Genomic DNA, 19,999 nt, shown 5'->3' with positions numbered 1-19,999 from the left:
ATTAGACTGTTGGGATTATTCATGCCAGCTGCTCTCCTCTGCACTGTCGGCCTCCTCGTGTGTGCTCTCTCTCTCTCCTCCTCTCTCTCTCTCTCTCCTCTCTCTCTCTCTCTCTCTCTCTCTCTCTCTCTCTCTCTCTCTCTCTCTCTCTCTCTCTCTCTCTCTCTCTCTCTCTCTCTCTCTTCTCTCTCTCTCTCTCTCTCTCTCTCTCTCTCTCTCTCTCTCTTCTTTACTCTGAATAGTGAACATGCAAGAAATATGATCAAAAAGAATAAAATACACAGAGTCCAAGTCTACATTAGGATTAGACTGTCAGATGTCATTATTCTGTCTTATTCTGTCATTATTCAGGCAGCTTCTCTACACCCAATTATGTGTGCAACTTTAAAACCAGTTTCCTGCTATTTTATATAGTGTTATATAGTATAATATAGTGTTGCTAATTGACCAGCACAAGTAGAAATGAAAAGAATTGTAAGAAGAGAAGTCAGATCCACAGCCTCCTCCACTGTTTCCTCTGACCTGGAAAGTTTAGCAGGGGGTGGTTGACCTTCACTGCCCAGAATGACAGCAGGTCTCTCTGCTTCTTCTTCCCTGACATCTTTCAATTTGTTTCAAACAGACAAAAATGGAAGTGTGCAGTTAAAGAATGAATGACCCACAGTCTGAAAAGAGAGCTACATGTTACTGTCAATCCCCTTAGTTCATAGTAAGTATCAATTAGCTCACACATGCAAATACCTGATGATTTTAACTAACTAGCTATTAGTCACGGTTGTTGTTTTTGTTAAACCCACCGCAGCAACCTGCCACGCTGTTCACCAGCAGCCTGTGTAACGTTACTCCTGATCGGACTGAGTGACTAGAACACATTTTATTCTATAAAAATAAGGTATTTTGGATGATCAAGATGAGGTGGTTACCTACCGTTTGACCTCCTGCTTCAGTTGAAAGAGAGTCACGCCATTATTCAGCTGACACAGAAAACTGAGTTCTCTTTTCAAACTGTTCGCCAAACTGTTTTGTTCTTCTTCTTCCTGGGATAGTGACGCCATGACCCGCCCTACTCTGCCTCTGATTGGTTGGTACTCGTGGTTGTATTTTGTTGGGTTGGTTAGATTTAGGCAGGGGATGATTGGTTAAGGGTAGGATAAAAATATCTGGGTCAGCCAATCAGAGGCAGAATAAGGTGGGCTCACTCTGTGATGGATGTCCTACGGCAAGCAGCAAGTTAAATATTAAATAAATAGATAGAAAAGATAGAAATATTATCATAGAAGTGAGAGAGAAAAACCTTTATGAGCGTGTAAAATAGCAAGTGTGGCGTGACTCTCACTCTCAAAGGGTGAGACTTGCTCTGCAGACAGACAGACAGAGAGACAGACAGACAGACAGAGAGACACAGACAGACAGGAGGACAGGCAGGCAGATAGACAGACAGGCAGACAGACATGCAGGCAGACAGACAGACAGGCTATAGTTTTACACACAGCAAGTTGTCACTGAAGTGAAGACTGTTCTGGCGTCTTGCATATAGACTGCATGGAGGCAGACTTGAGAAGAAGAGTAAGGTAAAGATGTTCCTGGGTGATGTCACGTCACCAGGGCCCGAAATTAACTTTTTGACCCACCGGCCAGTGGCGGGTAGATGGAAGAAATCTACCCGCCAAGCATATTTCTTACCGGCCAAAAAAAAAAAACGCATTTTTGTGTCACATATATCCAGTGACGGCTGGTGGTGATATTGGGTGGAGGGGCTAAAAAATTATAACCATCAATAGCTCATGCTGCAGCATCCGAGCAGCATCCGAGATACCAAATTGCAGCAACAACACTTGCCTGATGCAAAACCTTCTGTATCACTCACTCACTCTCTCTCTCTCTCTCTCTCTCACACACACTCTCTCTCGCTCTCTCTCTCTCACACACACACACACACACACACACACACACACACACACACAATTTGACTATTTTGCTCTGTAGGCTACACATTAGCACATACCATTTTAACAAAAACAAGATACAGTATGCAAGAATGGTGTGATAGGCTACATGATAGAACAGACTACATTCAAAACCAACACATTCCCACAGATTTCAGACCGTCTTTATCAGACAACGATTGAGGAGAGAGAGAGAGAGAGAGAGAGAGAGAGAGAGAGAGAGAGAACGAAAGAGAGAGAGAGAGAACGAAAGAGAGAGACAGAGAGAGAGAGAGAGAGAACGAAAGAGAGATAGAGAGAAGAGAGAGAGCGAGAGCTGTCCACGTCTTTTCCCTTTGATCTCTTAACGAGCAACAGCTGTTGTCTGCCTTCAAACCACGTAACACAAAACTTACTATTTTGTTGTGTCCCTTTGTGCCAATGTGCCTCCAGTCTCTACACTTGTAATTTCCCCCGTCAAACATGAAGGAAAATGGATGAGGAAGTAGTCCATGTGTGTGAATCTCATTCGAGCTGTCATTGGTTGTGAAGAGTCTTGTTGGCCAGCCTCCTCTGTCTGGTGGGCTGCAGGAGTTTAGCCCAAATGGGCCGTAGACGGCGGCAGCTCAAGGGGGGCGTGCCAGACACTTGTCAATCACTTATAACGAAGGTGATTGAAGCCTGACACTAGTGTCTTGGGGCTGGACAAAGCTAGCCCAATTTGCTGATTTTCTTGTGACTACAGATGGCGCTGTTGCTGCTCTATAGGTTACACCAACATAAACAACCAATTCTAAGTTTGATATAATGTATGTAAAGAATAAATAATAATAATACTTTTCTCATTTTATTGGAAATGATAGGGGGGGCTTAGCCCCCCTAGCCCATTGATACCAGCCGTCTCTGCATATATCCATATATATACATTTTTTTCAGTACATTTCAAGTAGATAAGATATTACGTTGAAGAATACACACTTAAATAAGAGGCCAGAGTAAAATTTGAAGCTAATTATTTTAATATATTGATTGATGATTGATTAATCAATACATGTCAAGTCAATCTTATCAATACATGTCATGTCAATCTTGAGCTTAAATTGTAACCTAATGTTAAACATCAGACTCCTCACTCTCTACCCTCTTTGCAGGATTTAACAGAACAGAAGTAAATTTGAGGGTTTTGTAAACATAACTCCTCAGACTCCTCACCCTCTCTCTACTTCTCCTCTTTGCAGCCTATGTGACACTGGCTCTGTTCATGGTCACGAACGGCTTCCAGCTTCATTGATTTACTACCGATGACAAACGTGTTGTTTCTATTTTTCTTTTTGGCATACTTGCGGCACACGGAACAACTCATCACTACAGACTGGCTACAGTATGATGCTGGGGCTGTACTACAGCCCCAGCATCATACTGTAGCCAGTCTCTTGAAACATCAAACTATCGCCAAACTTCCACTCCTCCTGAAACTTTATTTTGTTAGGTGGTCCCGCTCTCGCTGCCGCTTCATCCTTTTCGTCGGAGAAAGCCGCGGTGGGTTTTCTTTTTAGCGGCCGGCTTACTCCCTCGATATGGTTCCACATTGTAACCCATTTAACGTTAAATCAAGCTAACGTTAGCTACTATAGCAGGCGGACCGGCGTAACGTTAGCTCCCTGCAGTGCAAGCAGGCGCTGCAGAATGCAGATGGCCAGGACAGAAGAGTAGCGGATGTGACGTCGGCCAAAACAAGCCCTAAATGAGGCCGGAGATGACACGCAAGGAGAGATTGCGGGCTGCAATAAAGGCGACTGTCGTAAGACCAAAACACACCGCAGTTTTAATTATTTTACATGACAATTTTGTTACCCGCCACGTGGCGGACAGACCTTTTATGTCACTCGCCAAAGCTATAATATGCCCGCCATTGGCGGGTGGCGGGCTCTAATTTCGGGCCCTGACACACAGACAGATAGACAGGCAGACAGACAGACAGACAGACAGACAGACAGACAGACAGACAGACAGACAGACAGACCGGTAGACAGACAGGCAGACAGACATGCAGGCAGACAGACACACAGACAGACAGACAGGCAGACAGACAGACAGACCGGTAGACAGGCAGGCAGACAGACAGACACACAGACAGATAGACAGACACACACACAGACAGACACACAGACAGATAGACAGACAGACAGACAGACAGACATACACACAGGGAGACAGGCAGGCAGACAGACAGACAGACAGACAGACAGACAGACAGATAGGCAGACAGACAGACAGACAGACAGACAGACAGACAGACAGACAGGCAGGCAGACAGACAGACAGGCAGACAGACACGCAAACAGGCAGACAGACAGGCAGACATACAGACAGACAGATACACAGACAGGCAGACAGACAGGCAGACAGACAGACAGACAGACAGGCAGACAGACAGGCAGACAGACAGACAGACACACAGGCAGACAGACAGACAGACAGGCAGACATACAGACAGACACACAGACAGACAGACAGACAGACAGACACACAGACACACACACAGACAGACAGACAGCCACACAGACAGGCAGACAGACAGACAGACAGACAGACAGACACACAGACACACAGACAGACAGACAGACAGACAGGCAGACAGACAGACACACAGACAGACAGACAGACAGACAGACAGACAGACAGACAGACAGACAGACAGACAAACAGGCTATAGTTTTACACACAGCAAGTTGTCACTGAAGAGAAGACTGTTCTGGCGTCTTGCATATAGACTGCATGGAGGCAGACTGGAGAAGAAGAGTAAGGTAAAGATGTTCCTGGGTGATGTCACGTCACGTCACGTCTCTCTCACCCCCCGAGGTGAGAGAGACGTGACGTGATGTGAGGCTGTGTGGAGGCAGACGTGTGTTAAACATCGCTCATGCAGGATGGCCGATCTGACCGGACGCTGCGGTCCCCCTCAGGGCACTCGTCCTCGTGTCCTGTCTCAACGTATCCAGGGCTGTGTGGAGCTCCTCTGCCGTGCGCCTCCGGCTGCCTGTCCAACTCACACTCCTCCTTAATGCGCTTCCTCCCCGCTCCATCGCATGGAGTCGCCCGGAGGTCCTGTTGTCTTAACCAACCCTGTTGTCAATACAAAACAAGGAGCGCCACACAGTGGACCAATATGTTACTGCAACCAAACAATGTTCCCAAAACAGAGGATCTAGGCATTTGTGACTGTTACAATGCGCGTCCATGCGTGTACATGCGTGCGCACAGCTTGTGTGTGTGTGTCTATGTATGCACGTTAGTGATGCGCGGGTCAGGGTTTCTTAAGGCCCGCCCCAACCCAACCGGTTATTGGAGCCAGCCCGCCCCGCCCGGCCCGTTAAAATATCAGAAAATTCTGAACCCAGCCCAACCCAGCAGCCCACAACGGCCAATTTAATGTAATATGTCTCCGGACTCGGGAGGAGCGCAGCAGAGCTCTCCAATGGTGTGCAAAGTAACTCTGTCTCTCTCCCCCCCTCTCTCTTTCTCTCTCTCACACACACACACACACACACACACACACACACACACACACACACACACACACACACACAGACACACACACACACACACACAGACACTCACATGCGTTGCGCGGCTGCTTTCATGTCGTCGATTTCTTTCTGCTTCGTTACTCCGCTATTATCTGTCTTTCTTCAATTAATCCAAGGTCTTCAAATGGAGGTAGCAGGTAGAGGCAGGCTACAGAAACACTTCTTATTCTTTTAATTACCTCATGCGCTCTCAATTGTTGCGTACAACGTGACTACAGTCACGTCTACTGCACAGACCGCCTGCGGGGCGGGCGGGTTCTGGGTGACCCACGCATCACTAATGCACGTGTATGCCTGCATGTGTGTGTGTGTGTGTGTGTGTGTGTGTGTGTGTGTGTGTGTGTGTGTGTGTGTGTGTGTGTGTGTGTGTGTGTGTGTGTGTGACTGTGTTCGGAGCATGTGTGTGTTTTAAGGTGTTGGTGCTGTGAAATATTTATCTTTTTAATTATGTCTATGCCTGCGTGTGTCTGTATATGTGTGTGTGTGTGTGTGTGTGTGTGTGTGTGTGTGTGTGTGTGTGTGTGCGTGCGCAGTGTGTGTTAAACTGTTGAATAATTAACAGTGAAGTAATTAATAAAATAATAAACACAGCAGGTGTATTAGATGAGAAGCTGCTGCTGTATTGAGTCTTGTTGTCTCACCAGATGCTTGTGAACTCACACTGGATCCAAACACAGCAGACAGAAACCTCCTCCTGTCTGAAGACAACAGAAAGGTGACGTGGGTGAGAGAGAAGCAGCCATATCCTGATCACCCAGAGAGATTTGACACCAACTACCCTCAGCTGCTGTGTAGAGATGGTTTGACTGGTCGCTGTTACTGGGAGATGGAGAGGAAAGGAGGGGTTTCTATAGGAGTGACTTACAGAGGAATCAGCAGGAGAGGAGGGGGTCTTGACTGTCTGCTTGGAGAGAATGAAAAGTCCTGGAGTCTGTTCTGCTCTGATGATCTTTACTATGCCCGGCACAATAACAGAAACACAGTCATACCTCGTCCCTCCTCTGACTCTAACAGAGTCGCAGTGTTTCTCGACTGGCCTGCTGGCTCTCTGTCCTTCTACACAGTTTCCTCTGACACATTGACTCACCTGTACACTTTCCAAACATCATTCACTGAAGCTCTATACCCTGGGTTTCTGTTCTACCATGGTGCCACCTCAGTGTCTCTGTGTCATATAGAGTGAGAGAGAAACACACTGTGACCAAACACAGCTGCTGACATGATGCTTCACTCTGGAACACACACACACACACAGTCCTCTTATCATGCGTGTGTGTCAGTGTGTGTGTGTGTGCGACTGTGCGTGTGACCAGATGACATCCAGCAGATGATAGAAGAACACTCGTCCATAAGAGACTTGACTTAGAGTAAAAAAAAGACATGTGAGCGTCTCTGACACACACACACCTTAATGTGGGCGTGTCTCTGACACACACACACACCTTAATGTGGGCGTGTCTCTGACACACACACACACACACCTTAATGTGGGCGTGTCTCTGACACACACACACCTTAATGTGGGCGTGTCTCTGACACACACACACACACACCTTAATGTGGGCGTGTCTCTGACACAAACACACCTTAATGTGGGCGTGTCTCTGACACACACACACACCTTAATGTGGGCGTGTCTCTGACACACACACACCTTAATGTGGGCGTGTGTGTTTCACTGTAGATTAGTGAGTTACTGTAAATACACTTTAACCAACATTCACTGTCAGCAGAAGATTTTATATTCAGGGACACTGAGTGTGTGTGTGTGTGTGTGTGTGTGTGTGTGTGTGTGTGTGTGTGTGTGTGTGTGTGTGTGCGTGCGACTGTGCGTGATTGGTTACTGCTAGCATGTAAAAAAAAAAAAAAAAAAAAATCAGCTTGCTGGAGGATTTGAGGATTCCCTTGTTTGAAAACTGAAAAGGTGTCTGTAGGCCTACTTTACTGAGTATTTATTTTTCTGACAGCTTTGTACTTTTCCTCCCTACATTTAAAGACAAATATCTACTTTCTACTCATTATATTTTCAAAGCAGGCTCGTGACTTCAGTTTTAAAGCACAACAGACAAAAACATGTAAAGGTTTGTTACTCACTTTGTCTCGCGCTCTCCCAGCTTCCCCGCTAGTGCCAGAAACATCCGCGTGCGTTCCTCTTCTGTATCAAGCCAAAGAGGGTGGAAGGAAAGAGTGTGTTCTGCATGAGAGGCGCTGCACTGCGTTAGCGCCCAAGCAGCGCCGCCGCCATCTTGGCCCTTAAAACAACAACAGTAGTAGTTGCAGCAGCAGCAGCAGCAGCACAATGCATTTTGACCGGGAAGGAGAATGTACAGTTGAAAAATAAGCTCTGTACGGCACTTTGTATGCGGGATGTTTTACTGGATGCTGTTTTGACCATAGACAGACAGGTTTCACTAGTCTCCTTAGGGGCCAAAATGGCGGAGGTGTAGCTCGGCCGTCGTTGTTCAAGCTAACCAACGTGAACAACACCACTTCCTGTTATCACTTTCAAAATAAAACGCCCTTGACGTTTAATTGAATTATATTATGTGCGAAAGTGGAAAATAATGTATTTAAGGTGACAGGCTAAACCTGCAACATGTCACATCACATCAATGATGCAATGTAATGAGGGAGACAAAGTAGATGTTATTTTAAGGATTGAAATGATTGCCTATTGAACTTTTTTGTGGACAAACCATATCAGACACAAATTATTAATCAAAGTAAAGTTTTTTATAGGCCTACATCTTTTAAGTCTAATAGTCTTTTAATTGTATTAATATGATGTGAGGTTCAGGTAGCTTTGCAGAAATGCTTTTATACTTTGAGTAGCCTACATTTCAGAGGCTGTACTTTTTACTTTTTTTTACTTGAGTAAACAAGTTAAATCGGTAGTTATACTTTGACCAGAGTCTATTTCTACTTAATACCCTAAAGAATGTGTGTACTTTGTATTGTTTCTGTAATATTTCTGCTGTTTCTCTTCACCGCATGGGCCTTAATGGAGACAGCAAAACATCTATGGCGGAATAGTTGTTAATATGTTGATTTTGTTCCTGACACTTTGTAACTTTATTAAGAAAAGTGAACCACAATTGTAATGCACATTGTTTTCATCCACAGTGCTGACATGCTGGTTTCACAAATTGATTGAAGTGACTATATGCATAGAAGGATTGAACCAGTGTATTTTACCAGCATGTGATGTGAAGCCAAAGTGAATGTTTGTAAAGAACAATAAAGTTTTTCATTCTAAGAATCAATAAAGTATTTCTTCTATATTAATTCCAGGAAGTGTATCAAAGCTGCTGGAGAAAATGTGAAAATGACATTCTAACTGAGACAGGTGTGTATTGGTAAATACAGAGGTGGGTAAACTATCCAAGGTCAGTAGTTTATCCACCTTGTTTCCCCTCATTGAGTTACAGTTGATCTAATAGGTGAGTAAAGGCAGCCTCATTTCAAAGAGGTGAGTAAACTGTGTTTACTTGTGTTTACCATCCATTTGCCCCGGGCCCGTATTGACAAAGCATTTTATCTTACCCCTAGGGGCACTCCTAAATATATCACTAAAAGTTCCTAGCTAAGAGTTTCCTCTAACATATTCACAAAGCTGCTGAGAGCAACTTTGACTAAGGAACGAGGGGAACTCTTAAACTATTAGAAAGGGCGGGGTTGACCCTGTTGCTATGATGATGTCATGCTTCATGAAACTGTGATTGGTGGTCTTGGGCTGTCTTGGATCTCTGTCAGTGAAGTCATAATATAAATACTGTAGGAAGCAAGGTTATTAAAGTTAACTTAAACTAAAACCTCAAACTAGGTCTGAAAAAACACATTTTAGTTAACCAAAATCAAAACAAAAACTAGACTATAGAAAAAAACTGAAATGATATTGTGTACTTATGAAACAAACTAAAATTAAAATATACAGACAGTTTTTGTTTTAGTCTTGAAAACAAAGATAACTGTAAGAACAGAATAAAAATAACAAATGATGAAAAATACAAAACTATAATGATCCAGATAGGAGGTATCATGTTGCCATATTCAAATACAGATTTTAAAATAAAAATATAGGCTACGTGTCACTGATTTATTGAGCATGAAACAAAGAATAGGGAGTTTGGATAACTTAAAAAACCAAAGAAGAAGAGCGGGGGGAAATATGCCTGCAGATAAATGTGTCTTCCCCACCTGTCCAGAACCACCAATGTGTGAGAAGAGCTGCTATTCTTAAACATGACAATAACTCAATCCCATTATACATGGTTTTATTGATTGATTCAAGTGTCATGATGCTCTCCAGGTGCACCAACCCCCATGGGTTTACAAGACACATCAAATACAACAATAAAACATCACAACAGTGCTACATTTAAAATAACACAAGTCGCAAGTCAGCAATAGATAAGACAGCAATAATGAACAATACATCAGTTTCTAAACCAAAGGTTCTGTCTTTGCTCCCATGACAAATACAATTTGCTGTGAGGAATTAAGGTTCCTTTTTTTAAACACAGCTCAAGTTTCTCATAGTCGTCCAACTAAAAAAAAGTCCAAATAAACAGAGGACATTTGACTAAAGAGTACATTTGGGGGGATTCTCTATTCTAGGCTGAGCAGATGCCCTCCTCTCTCACCACAAGAAGAGGGGCATCTTACCACGAGTCCGTCCCTTGCCTCATCATAAGCAGTACAATAGAACAAGAAATTAACCACATGTTCAGTTTCATGTAATTCACATAATAAACAGAGTCTATCTTCTTCAGGGGTAGCATGAAACCTACCAGTTTCTAGTGCTAAAGGTTCCCGATCGTAACTGAGCACACAGAGATCTTTTTCCTCTGTTCAAATCAAACTTCGCATAGGGTTCAACACAGTAACTCTCTTTTATGAGTTGATAGGTTCTTAGTTTTGGTTGATACCATAAGTCGACAGACCATTTAACCGTATACGAAATAAACATATTACAGCCTCACGGATGTCACAAAATAACCTGTTAAAAAAGATTAATGTATACTATTTTCCCAATTTCCCCCCAGGGATCATTAAAGTCTTTATGATTCTGATTCTGATATTTGTGTTTTGTCTTACAAAGGCAGGCATCAGTTTGAGTCTCCCCAGATGTGTGGAAGTTCTCTCTGCTGTGTGTCGCAGGTTATTGCTCGCTGCACTGTGCTGCTTGTTGTGGCCACCAGGAGACGCTGAGGACTCTGCTTGACCTGGGAGCCGACACACACAAGACCTTCAGAGGGGAGCGGGCTGCAGACCTGACCACCAGATACTCACACACAGACTGTGCTGACTGACTTATCCTGGCAGGTGAGCGCGTCTGTTCTCTTTGGCAGCAGAGGTGATCTTGGTATCATTTTTAATCAGCTTGTGTGTGTATGTTTGTATGTATGGCCACAGAAGCTAAACAGGACTTGATGTCATATATGGCCCATGTTGGCGACACCATCTCTGACCCAGAGAAGATCCAGGGGAAACTCACCAAGGAAGACAAGGTGACAGATTGTCAAAAGTGAATAATATTACTCTGTTTTCTTTTTACTATGTACGTGTCACACCATCAATGGCTTGTTGGCACAGTTTTTTAACCAATGGATACCAAACTATCCTCAAGGTTTGAGGCTCAAACTATTCCATAATAAGCATGCAGGGCGTCAGATTGATTTAAAAGACAAATGATAATACTACCCCCCCCCCATCCCGCCATTGTATTTATCATTGTGTTGCTCCCTCCCACTATGGTTGTGACAAGTGGTGATGAAAAACAACAACACACTAAAAATTATATCAACTGTTATACAGTCTTTCATTTCATTTTCTGCCAATCTAGAACATCTGTAGCCATGCTGCTCCGCCAAGTCAGCCTGGATCATCTGTACCCATGCTGCTCCACCAAGTCAGCCTGGATCATCTGTAGCAATGCTGCTCCGCCAAGTCAGCCTGGATCATCTGTACCCATGCTGCTCCATCAAGTCAGCCTGGATCATCTGTACCCATGTTGCTCCGCCAAGTCAGCCTGCATCATCTGTAGCCATGCTGCTCCACCAAGTCAGCCTGGATCATCTGTAGCCATGCTGCTCCTCCAAGTCAGCCTGGATCATCTGTAGCCGGCGGAGGCCTGGATCCAGAATGTGAAAAAGCAGACAGTCTCAGACTTTAGAGCTTATTATTATTATTATTAATTAGGACACACACACACACACACACACACACACACACACACACACACACACACACACACACACACACACACACACACACATTCACATTATTTAAGTTGTTATTTTTTAACTTTTTATTTGTGACATTTCATACGTATAGACAAAACCATCAGCAACATATAATAAAAGGAGGAAAATAACTGCAAATAAAGAAAAACAACAACAACAACAACACACCAATTGTTTTGACTATGCACAACCCTTTGCTTAGTTACACTGCCCTCTGGTGGTGGAACATGAGGCATGACATGCTGGTCATGACTGTGTTAGGCTACCAGCAGCCATGCATAATAGAACAGCGACAGTGTGAGTGAGAGCGAGCTGGGAGTACCCTGCCTTCTCCTGATAGATACACAGACCGCACAAAGAGGCAGGCTGATACAGAGATGTTTTGGACCATGGAATAGTGAAAATATCATCTCATGAGACCACAAAGGGTTTGGAGTAGACAGATGTTACAGTACATGTTGTTTGTCATTTAATGATTACTGTAAATAAACATAATTTCATTTGGGCAAATAGGGGGAATCAGGTGATCTGACAGGTGTATTTTTACATTAACATATTGTCAAAGTTTTTTTTTTCTCTTTTCTTTTTTTTTAATTTAGGACTTGGGTTTATCTGTAATGTGCTTTGTAAACTTTTGGAAGTGTTATAAGCCTAGACTACATTTAGCCTAAGTTATCATTATTATTACTGTAAGCAGCATTAGTTTGAATAGCAGTAGGACCAGTGAAGTGATCAGCAGTCAATAGCACTGAACAGGGATGAAACCTGCACTCCAACCCAGAAGGGAAACATATCATCAAAGACAAATAGACCCTTATAGGTCCAAGTGACACCTTGTTTCCCCTCATTGATTGATCCAGTTGATGAGAAAAGAGAGCAGTAAACTCTCAGCCTCATCAAAGCCATTGAAAAACAGCTTCAGCTCATTTGCACATTCCTGATTGTAGCCCGTGTAAATGTCAACTCACCTGACATTTATTCTCATACCCGCCCTTTTTGGTAGACGGGTAAAGTGATGACTTGATTCTGAGAGAAAGGAAAGAAGCTTTGATACTGTGCTCACATCTATTTACTGTATATCATATATTTATAAAACGGCTCTCTCAAATCAAGCAATCTGATTGGTTCACAGCCATTGTATAAATCCCGTAACCGTGTCCAATAACCCATGGCCATGGGTTTTTGAGTTGCCATGGCAACTCTCTTACTAAGAGAGTAATAATAAGGCTTACCTCAAATGACAACGTAGAAAAGAAAATGGCGGAGACAGCTGTCAGATCCTTGTGAATCAATCTTCGCTTATAACTAGGGGTGTCACGATACACTCAGTTCACGATACGATAGGGATCACGATACTGGGTTCACGATAACGATACGATACGATACGATTTTAACAATATTTTTTTAAACTTGAATAATGACAATATATGACTGGAAAAGTAGTATTTTATTTGAAATGCACAAATACAAAACATGCTGTTGTGGGAAATTGTTATTACAATAACAACTAGAAAAAACATGAGTTTGGATCCAAACTCATGTAAGGCTTATCTTGAAATAGAATGAGTTACACCGTCACTTAGATTTACTTTGAACTAAAAGGTTTCTCAGCAGTATAAATTCTCATTATGCATCTATAGTTTTTCTTCAAACTCAAACAACAAGACTTTTCTTAATCTATTTTTTATGCATCTTCAGTTTTTCCTGTCAAATGAAGCCTGCGTTAGTTCATTCAAGACATGATGTCATAGTCGACGCCCCAGCTGTACCAGCTGACAGCCTCTGTTTGGTTCACCGTTTAACCAATTCTCCAATCACAGTCATTCTCACAACAAGGCGGTCCGTTTAAATAGGGCAGCCTCTCACTCACTGATCTGTTCCCCACCTTGCTGGATCGTGCGGCTGCTGGCAAACGCTTTGCTAATCTCACGCTGTTACTTTAATTGCTGCCGTGCCGAGTTTGGATGTCAAAATCTAGCCAGGTATGAAGTTCAGTAGGATTCTTATTATTGTTCATTGCACTTACTGTTTCTGGAGGAAGGATCTCTCGACGATGAAGGGACCGGAGCTCCTCCATTGATAAAACCGGGCAGGCATTAAGATCCTCAAAGCTGTCTAGCCAATATCTCCGCATTCTGACTGGGGGCAGCCACGAAGAGCTATTAAGTTGTGCAGTTAAGTTGTGCAAACACTTCCATCTCCACGCACAAGTTTTCAAGGAAGAACTGCACTTGCTCTGCTGTTTCTCTTCTGCTTTATGCGGTTAGCTCCCCTGCTAAAGAGCAAGTCTCCCATCATAAACGTTACGCCGGATGAAGACCAGTCTGTTCTTGCCGTGCCGATCGTCCAGTGAGAGGCATGTGCGCTCCAGGTTTTGGAAACTCCGTCTCTCTTCCACAATGAACAACTTCAGGCCATGGCTGCTGGCTATGCTACTGCTAGCAAGCTATCGCTAATCACAAACGGCAGCTGGAGTGTGCCCGTGAGTGATGTCACTTCACCGATAAGGACGCTGGGAAATGTAGTCCCATCGCTGAGTTTCTTCATTAAAAGCTGAGTATTCAGTTGTATCATAGGTTCAAGCATTCAGCATGTTGTGTACTGTTCCAGCTGGTGGCCGAGTGCCTATATTCTTGTAGTGGTTTAAGCTATTATGTTGATGTTGTGTTTGTTCTGACTGTTTCTCAAACAGCAAAGCCAAGCCAGGGCTGTCGGCTTCTGCTGCTAGCAGCTAATGTTAGCTAGCATCAACGTCAGGTGCGGGTGCCCTCCTGAGTGACGTCACCTCACCGACAAGGACGCTGGGAAATGGAGTTGCATTGCTCTCATGGCTGCGTTCTAAAGTTGAGTATTCAATCAAGCATATCATCATTTCATGTAGCCTGGTGGATAAGCTACTATGTTGGCATGTTGATCTGTTTGCTAACAGATTGATTTCGGCAATATCAAACCGATGTTTACTGGCAGGTATTCATCAGCACAACGCTGGCACGATGTAATTCTTATTCTGCTATATCAGGGGCACTCAATTAAAATTCATAGAGGTCCAGTTAGAGAAAATGTCCTCAAGCAAAGGTCCGGAACATTGTAACGTACAGTAGCTTGCGTTATGATTCAGTGCCATTGAACTTAGGCTACTTCAATGATTGCAGTAGCCTAATGGTACAATGTCTGTATGTAGTCAACGACTGACTGTTAAATCAAAATAAACATCAACAATGTTTATTTAGTTTTCATATTTAACTGGATTAATTATAAATAACTAGCCTACACTAATAATAAATACATGTTCTTTTCTCATTTCAAGTAAAATAATGGCTGCATTTAAAAATAACATACAACAGAGAGCTTTGAAAAAATGTGCATCTTAAAAGTGCTTTAATTTTAGAAAAAAAATCCCCTTTTCTTCCCTTTCCTCCACCTTTTCTATTGAGAGAAGTGAGCTCCCTATCTGTCTGTCTGTCTATCTATCTATCTATCTATCTATCTATCTATCTATCTATCTATCTATCTGTCTATCTATCTATCTATCTATCTATCTATCTATCTATCTATCTATCTATCTATCTATCTGTCTATCCATCTGTCTGTCTGTCTGTCTGTCTCAGTGTCTGTCTGTCTGTCTGTCTATCGATCGTTCGCAATGCAAACGTCACATGCCGTTGGGCAGTGAATGTGTGAGTGTGCCCTCAGTCTGGACTTGAGTGTGTTTGCTCGTGTGGCGCTTTCATAGACAGGTTAGGATCGCATCGCACTTCACATGAGACAGACTGCCTGGTTTTGAGCTGCCCGTGAGAACAATGAATGAACATGAGTCTGCCTACTCCGGATTAAAACTAAATCTTTGTTTTTGCGGTCTACTTGTTTCTTTTGAGCACGCCATGTGAAATGACTTCTATCTCTCGCATTTCTCCGAGTCTCTCGCCTCTACTCCGTCCGTCGGTGTGTCACTGACACTCTTGCCTGCAGCACTGGAACAGGCAGAATCGAATCGGATATTTGATTGGCTGAGTAGCATCACATGTGATGATTTAGAGCGCATACATTGGTCTGTGAGCTTCCTGGCAGATAAACCAGTACCGTAAAGGCTAGAAAACCATGTGCCGGTTAAAATAGAAACGCTCCGTGAAATGTAACAATTCTCAATGATTTGTAGGTTATAGGGCTCGGTCCGGATAGGACGGCGTCTGGGTCCGGATGCGGACCGGAGTCCGGACTTTGAGGATCGCTGTGCTATATTATCTCCTGCCTCTAGCTGAGCCCCGGTGCACTCTGGTGGCGTCCTATTGTAACTGCATCAATGCAAATCACCTCAGTGGATGGTGTTTTCAGTGGTTGTAATTCAAGCGCACCTCAATTTCAGCGATTAAGTTGGAAATGCTTCTTAACCATGTTCAGGAATATGCTTTATTAATATATTCATTGAAAGTGCTTGATTTTCATAATTGGGTTTTTCAAATGAAACTTGAAAATAACTTCTGTCTATAAAACGATAGATGGATGGATAAAGTGCTTTGTTATGTATTCTGGAAATTAGTAAGCATTAAATAATTCTGATCAAACCATTCAATCAAAGTAATATGAAGCAGCTGGTAAAATATAAAGTAATGACTTACATCGTTGCTGCGGGTATAAGGGATATAAGCTTTATTTTCACATTGAATTTATAGTAACAATTAAGATGTGTCGATATAGTCTTTGAGTCTGTAAAATTTGGTTGGTACTTTTTATATTATTATATAAAATAAAAAAGCTGCATGAACCTTCGAGAAATATTTGTGAGGATTATCAAGTTCAATAATCGCTCAGCTTCATCCAAGTTCTTGTAAGGATGATTGCCTAAGCATATGTGCGGCCGAATTTCACGTGAAGCTCGATAAACTTTACATCTTGGGCTATGGCACTTAGTCCGACGCAAGGGTGCGTGTTGAGCACAAGAAGCGCAATACTCTAAGGTATAACTATGTCGTCAGTTTTATATTACAAGACAAATAAGGGGTGATTCATGTCTAAGCTCGAGAAGGATTTTGGGATAATTAATATTGCTGAGTATGGCAACAGTTTAGTACATTGTCTCATCTGTCTAAGCAAATAATATCAAGAATCGTAACAAAGTCAGTCTGCAGGTGTAGGTTAGCTGAAAGTGATTTTAGAGGTCGGTAAAATAATTGTCTATCGTCACCTATTTTGCTGTATCAGTAAGATCAAATAAAGCTAAAAGTCGATACTTTGCAATTCTAGACTAAAATCTCATCTTCATCATGTTAAGTCCTAAATCCACTGTCATTTATGAGTCTCCTCACATAGGAGGGGATACACCTGTAGGTGACCTGTATTTCTCCACGCGACATCTTGGGACGGCCAGTCTGTTATAGAGTTCCTTGTCTGGATGTTCCATGAGCCAGAGCGTGCATTGCGAAGTGCCAAAGACGGGATGCCGGCTGCCGCCTCAGTGAAAGCTAAGCTTGGTATTTCTGCACATGGAGTATAGTTAATTAATATAAAATATATTAAATGCAGCTCATTGTTTATAGTTTAGTTTCATTCAATATCTAATATGGAAATCGCAGCTCATTATGTTCTGCCATCGGAGAAAGTGTTCAGCTTATATCTGTGCCAGGCTTATCTCTTCATAGGTAAAGTCATTTAATGTGTAAAATATTTATCTTGGATAAAGATGCTGTGTCTTTCCGATGTTCATTCAAGGGGTAGGTCATGCTCGCTTAGCTCTCACTTGAACAAGAAAGGCTCTCAGTACCCAATGAGAATAGCAGAATGCTTGTTGCTTCTCATAGGTAAATTGCATTTAGGGTATGCAACAGGCTAGGCTAGGCATACAGTATGGTTACTCTTGGGATGACCCTGCTGGTGCAGTACTGCCGCTGATCCAGCAGGAAGCAAGTGTGTTTTGGGGGATTGATTTTATTTGACATAATAAAATATTCCATTGCTGTCCCAACCAGTGAAAAAATACTAATTTTCTTATTCACTTTATTTTTAAACAGACAGGGATGCTAAAGGCTCATCTGTTATCTCTCAAACTAATACTTGATCTGTCTATCCTCTTAAGATTCATACCGCATGAGATCCTGATGTGGGGCAGGATTAACTCTGTTCCTGACTTGAGTTCGAAGGGAAGGCGACCTCCCGCCGCCGTCTCCGCTGCAAATGACGAGGACTCCCTCGTCAGCTGCTCTCTTCACTCCTGCACTGGCACGTCTACCTCTGCAGCTGAGACGTCTCTGCATCTATTCTCAAAGCAATGGGACATTGGTCTTCTGCACCATTCAAACGTCATATTCGGTCAATGACATCTCGGCTCAACAGGCCATGAGCTCTAAACACCTGAGGAGACGGCCATTATGTTAATTGCTGGATTGGACAGTGGTTGGCTGGGTTCATTGTACTGACGTAGGTATTATGACCTCAGGGGTTGCAGCTTGCTTCTCTCCCAAGCGGGACGCAGCTGAGGTCGCAGCAGGCGTGCTGCTTCACTTACAGTAAATACTGCTGTTCACATATTGGTAGAATGACCTCTTGGATGCAAGTTTACATCCAGGTTACGTAGTGTGAGGTCGGCAGCGGCATACTGCCACACATATAATCGTAGTATGGGCCTCTTTTGAGTTACTCTGTCGTATCTCTTTTCAAGGTGATCCGAGGTCCGCAGCATGCTGCTGCTACACATAGGTAGTTCATTTAATTGTACTGTAGTATGGCCTCTCTAGATACATGCATGTATCGAGGTCTGCAGCATGCTGCTGCTACACATAGCTTCTATAGTCTGGCTGATGCATTGCACTCATAGCTCAGGGTCGCAGGTTTGCTTTCCCCTATCTCATTGCACTCATGGCTCAAGGTCGCAGGCTTGCTTCCTCCTATCTCATTGCACTCATGGCTCAAGGTCGCAGGCTTGCTTCCTCCTATCTCATCACTCATGGCTCAAGGTCGCAGGCTTGCTTCCTCCTATCTCATTGCACTCATGGCTCAAGGTCGCAGGCTTGCTTCCTCCTATCTCATTGCACTCATGCTCAGGGTCGCAGGCTTGCTTCCCCCTATCTGCAGCATCCATGCTGCTTGTTCTTAAAAATGGTTCACTTATGATAGAATGGCCTTTGGTGTAAGCATACATCTATTTAATTGAAAGGTCGGCAGTGGCATACTGCCACACATAGGTAATTCACTTAATTATAGTATGGGCCTCTTTTGAGTTACTCGGTGTATCTCTTTTTAAGGTGACCCGAGGTCCGCAGCATGCTGCTGCTACACATAGCTTCTATAGTCTGGCTGATGCATTCGCATGGGCGTTTCATGCTTGGCGTTGTCGAGTTCCGTTGTTTGGGGGATTCTGCTTGCGCTCCCTGCTCGGCGTAGCATGCTGCTGAGCCGAGTTCAGGGAGAATTAAATTAATTAAATATTAAATTAAATATTAAATTAATTCTAAGAGCGGAGCCTTCAACGCCAAACATAATTGTATGCATTATATTCATTTATGCAATAAATGGTTAATTCTATGACTTGAGTGTTCTTGAATGAAGTAAACAGTTTTGCCAGAAACTCAATTGAATGGTTTCTCTCCTGTATAACTTCTCATGTGTCTCTTCAGAGACTTGTTCAACTGAACTACTTTCCACACATTGAACTTCAACAAACAAAGACGTTTCTTAGTCTATTTTTTGGAAGATTTTTTTTTTTTTTTTTTTTTTCACGATATGAGATTTCATCTCAACGATACATATCGTGACGTTTTACTATCGCGAAATTTCGTGGGACGATATATTGTGACACCTCTACTTATAACTTTACTAATACTTGGCAGAAAATTATGTTTTGTACAAGAATAGATGCGGGCTAATGTCTTCTTTGCAAAAAAAAGGCTGTTAACCCCGCATTTAACCCCGCATTTAACCCCGTAACGTTAGTTGGTGTCGGGCTTTGCAGAAAGCACTCAGCTTCTCAGCAAGCGCTGAGAATGCAGCGCTGCGCTCGAGCTGCCTGTCTGGCTTTCCAGAAAGCTCTCAGCTTCTCAGCAAGCGCCAGGATTGGCCAATGTCAACTTCAGTCTCCAGAACGATCCAATCAAATCACCCGCACGTTCTTGCGGTCCCGCCTTACAGTAGTGTTTCAACTGACTCTATCAGAATACCATGCCAGTCGGACTTATAGTATTATTATTATATTATCATACTTGGAAACCGTTTTATAAAAGCAATATAGCACTCGAGCTGCGTGTGTTGT

At 43.1% G+C, this 19,999-nt stretch overlaps 2 protein-coding genes across 2 annotated transcripts in view; both read left to right on the top strand.

The window, feature by feature from the left end:
* Positions 1-7,267, top strand: part of LOC310791930 (stonustoxin subunit beta-like) — a 60,864-nt gene extending 53,597 nt beyond the window's left edge. Inside the window, exon 4 of the mRNA XM_083653613.1 lies at positions 6,160-7,267. Coding sequence (XP_083509739.1) covers positions 6,160-6,698 — 539 coding nt within the window. The 3' untranslated portion in view covers positions 6,699-7,267. The remainder of the gene's footprint in view (positions 1-6,159) is intronic.
* A 3,689-nt stretch (positions 7,268-10,956) lies between these two features.
* slco5a1b (solute carrier organic anion transporter family member 5A1b) overlaps positions 10,957-19,999 on the top strand; it is a gene marked incomplete at both ends in the record, with an annotated part of 144,107 nt that continues 135,064 nt past the window's right edge. The window contains one exon of the mRNA XM_083653933.1: positions 10,957-11,042. Within this exon, the coding sequence (XP_083510059.1) occupies positions 10,957-11,042 (86 nt within the window). The remainder of the gene's footprint in view (positions 11,043-19,999) is intronic.

This window comes from Poromitra crassiceps (genome assembly GCF_964638095.1).
Source record: "Poromitra crassiceps genome assembly, chromosome: 17".
Lineage (NCBI taxonomy): Eukaryota > Metazoa > Chordata > Actinopteri > Beryciformes > Melamphaidae > Poromitra > Poromitra crassiceps.
The sequence above is the reverse complement of the archived record's forward strand: the minus strand, read 5'-3'. Positions and strand labels throughout refer to the sequence as shown.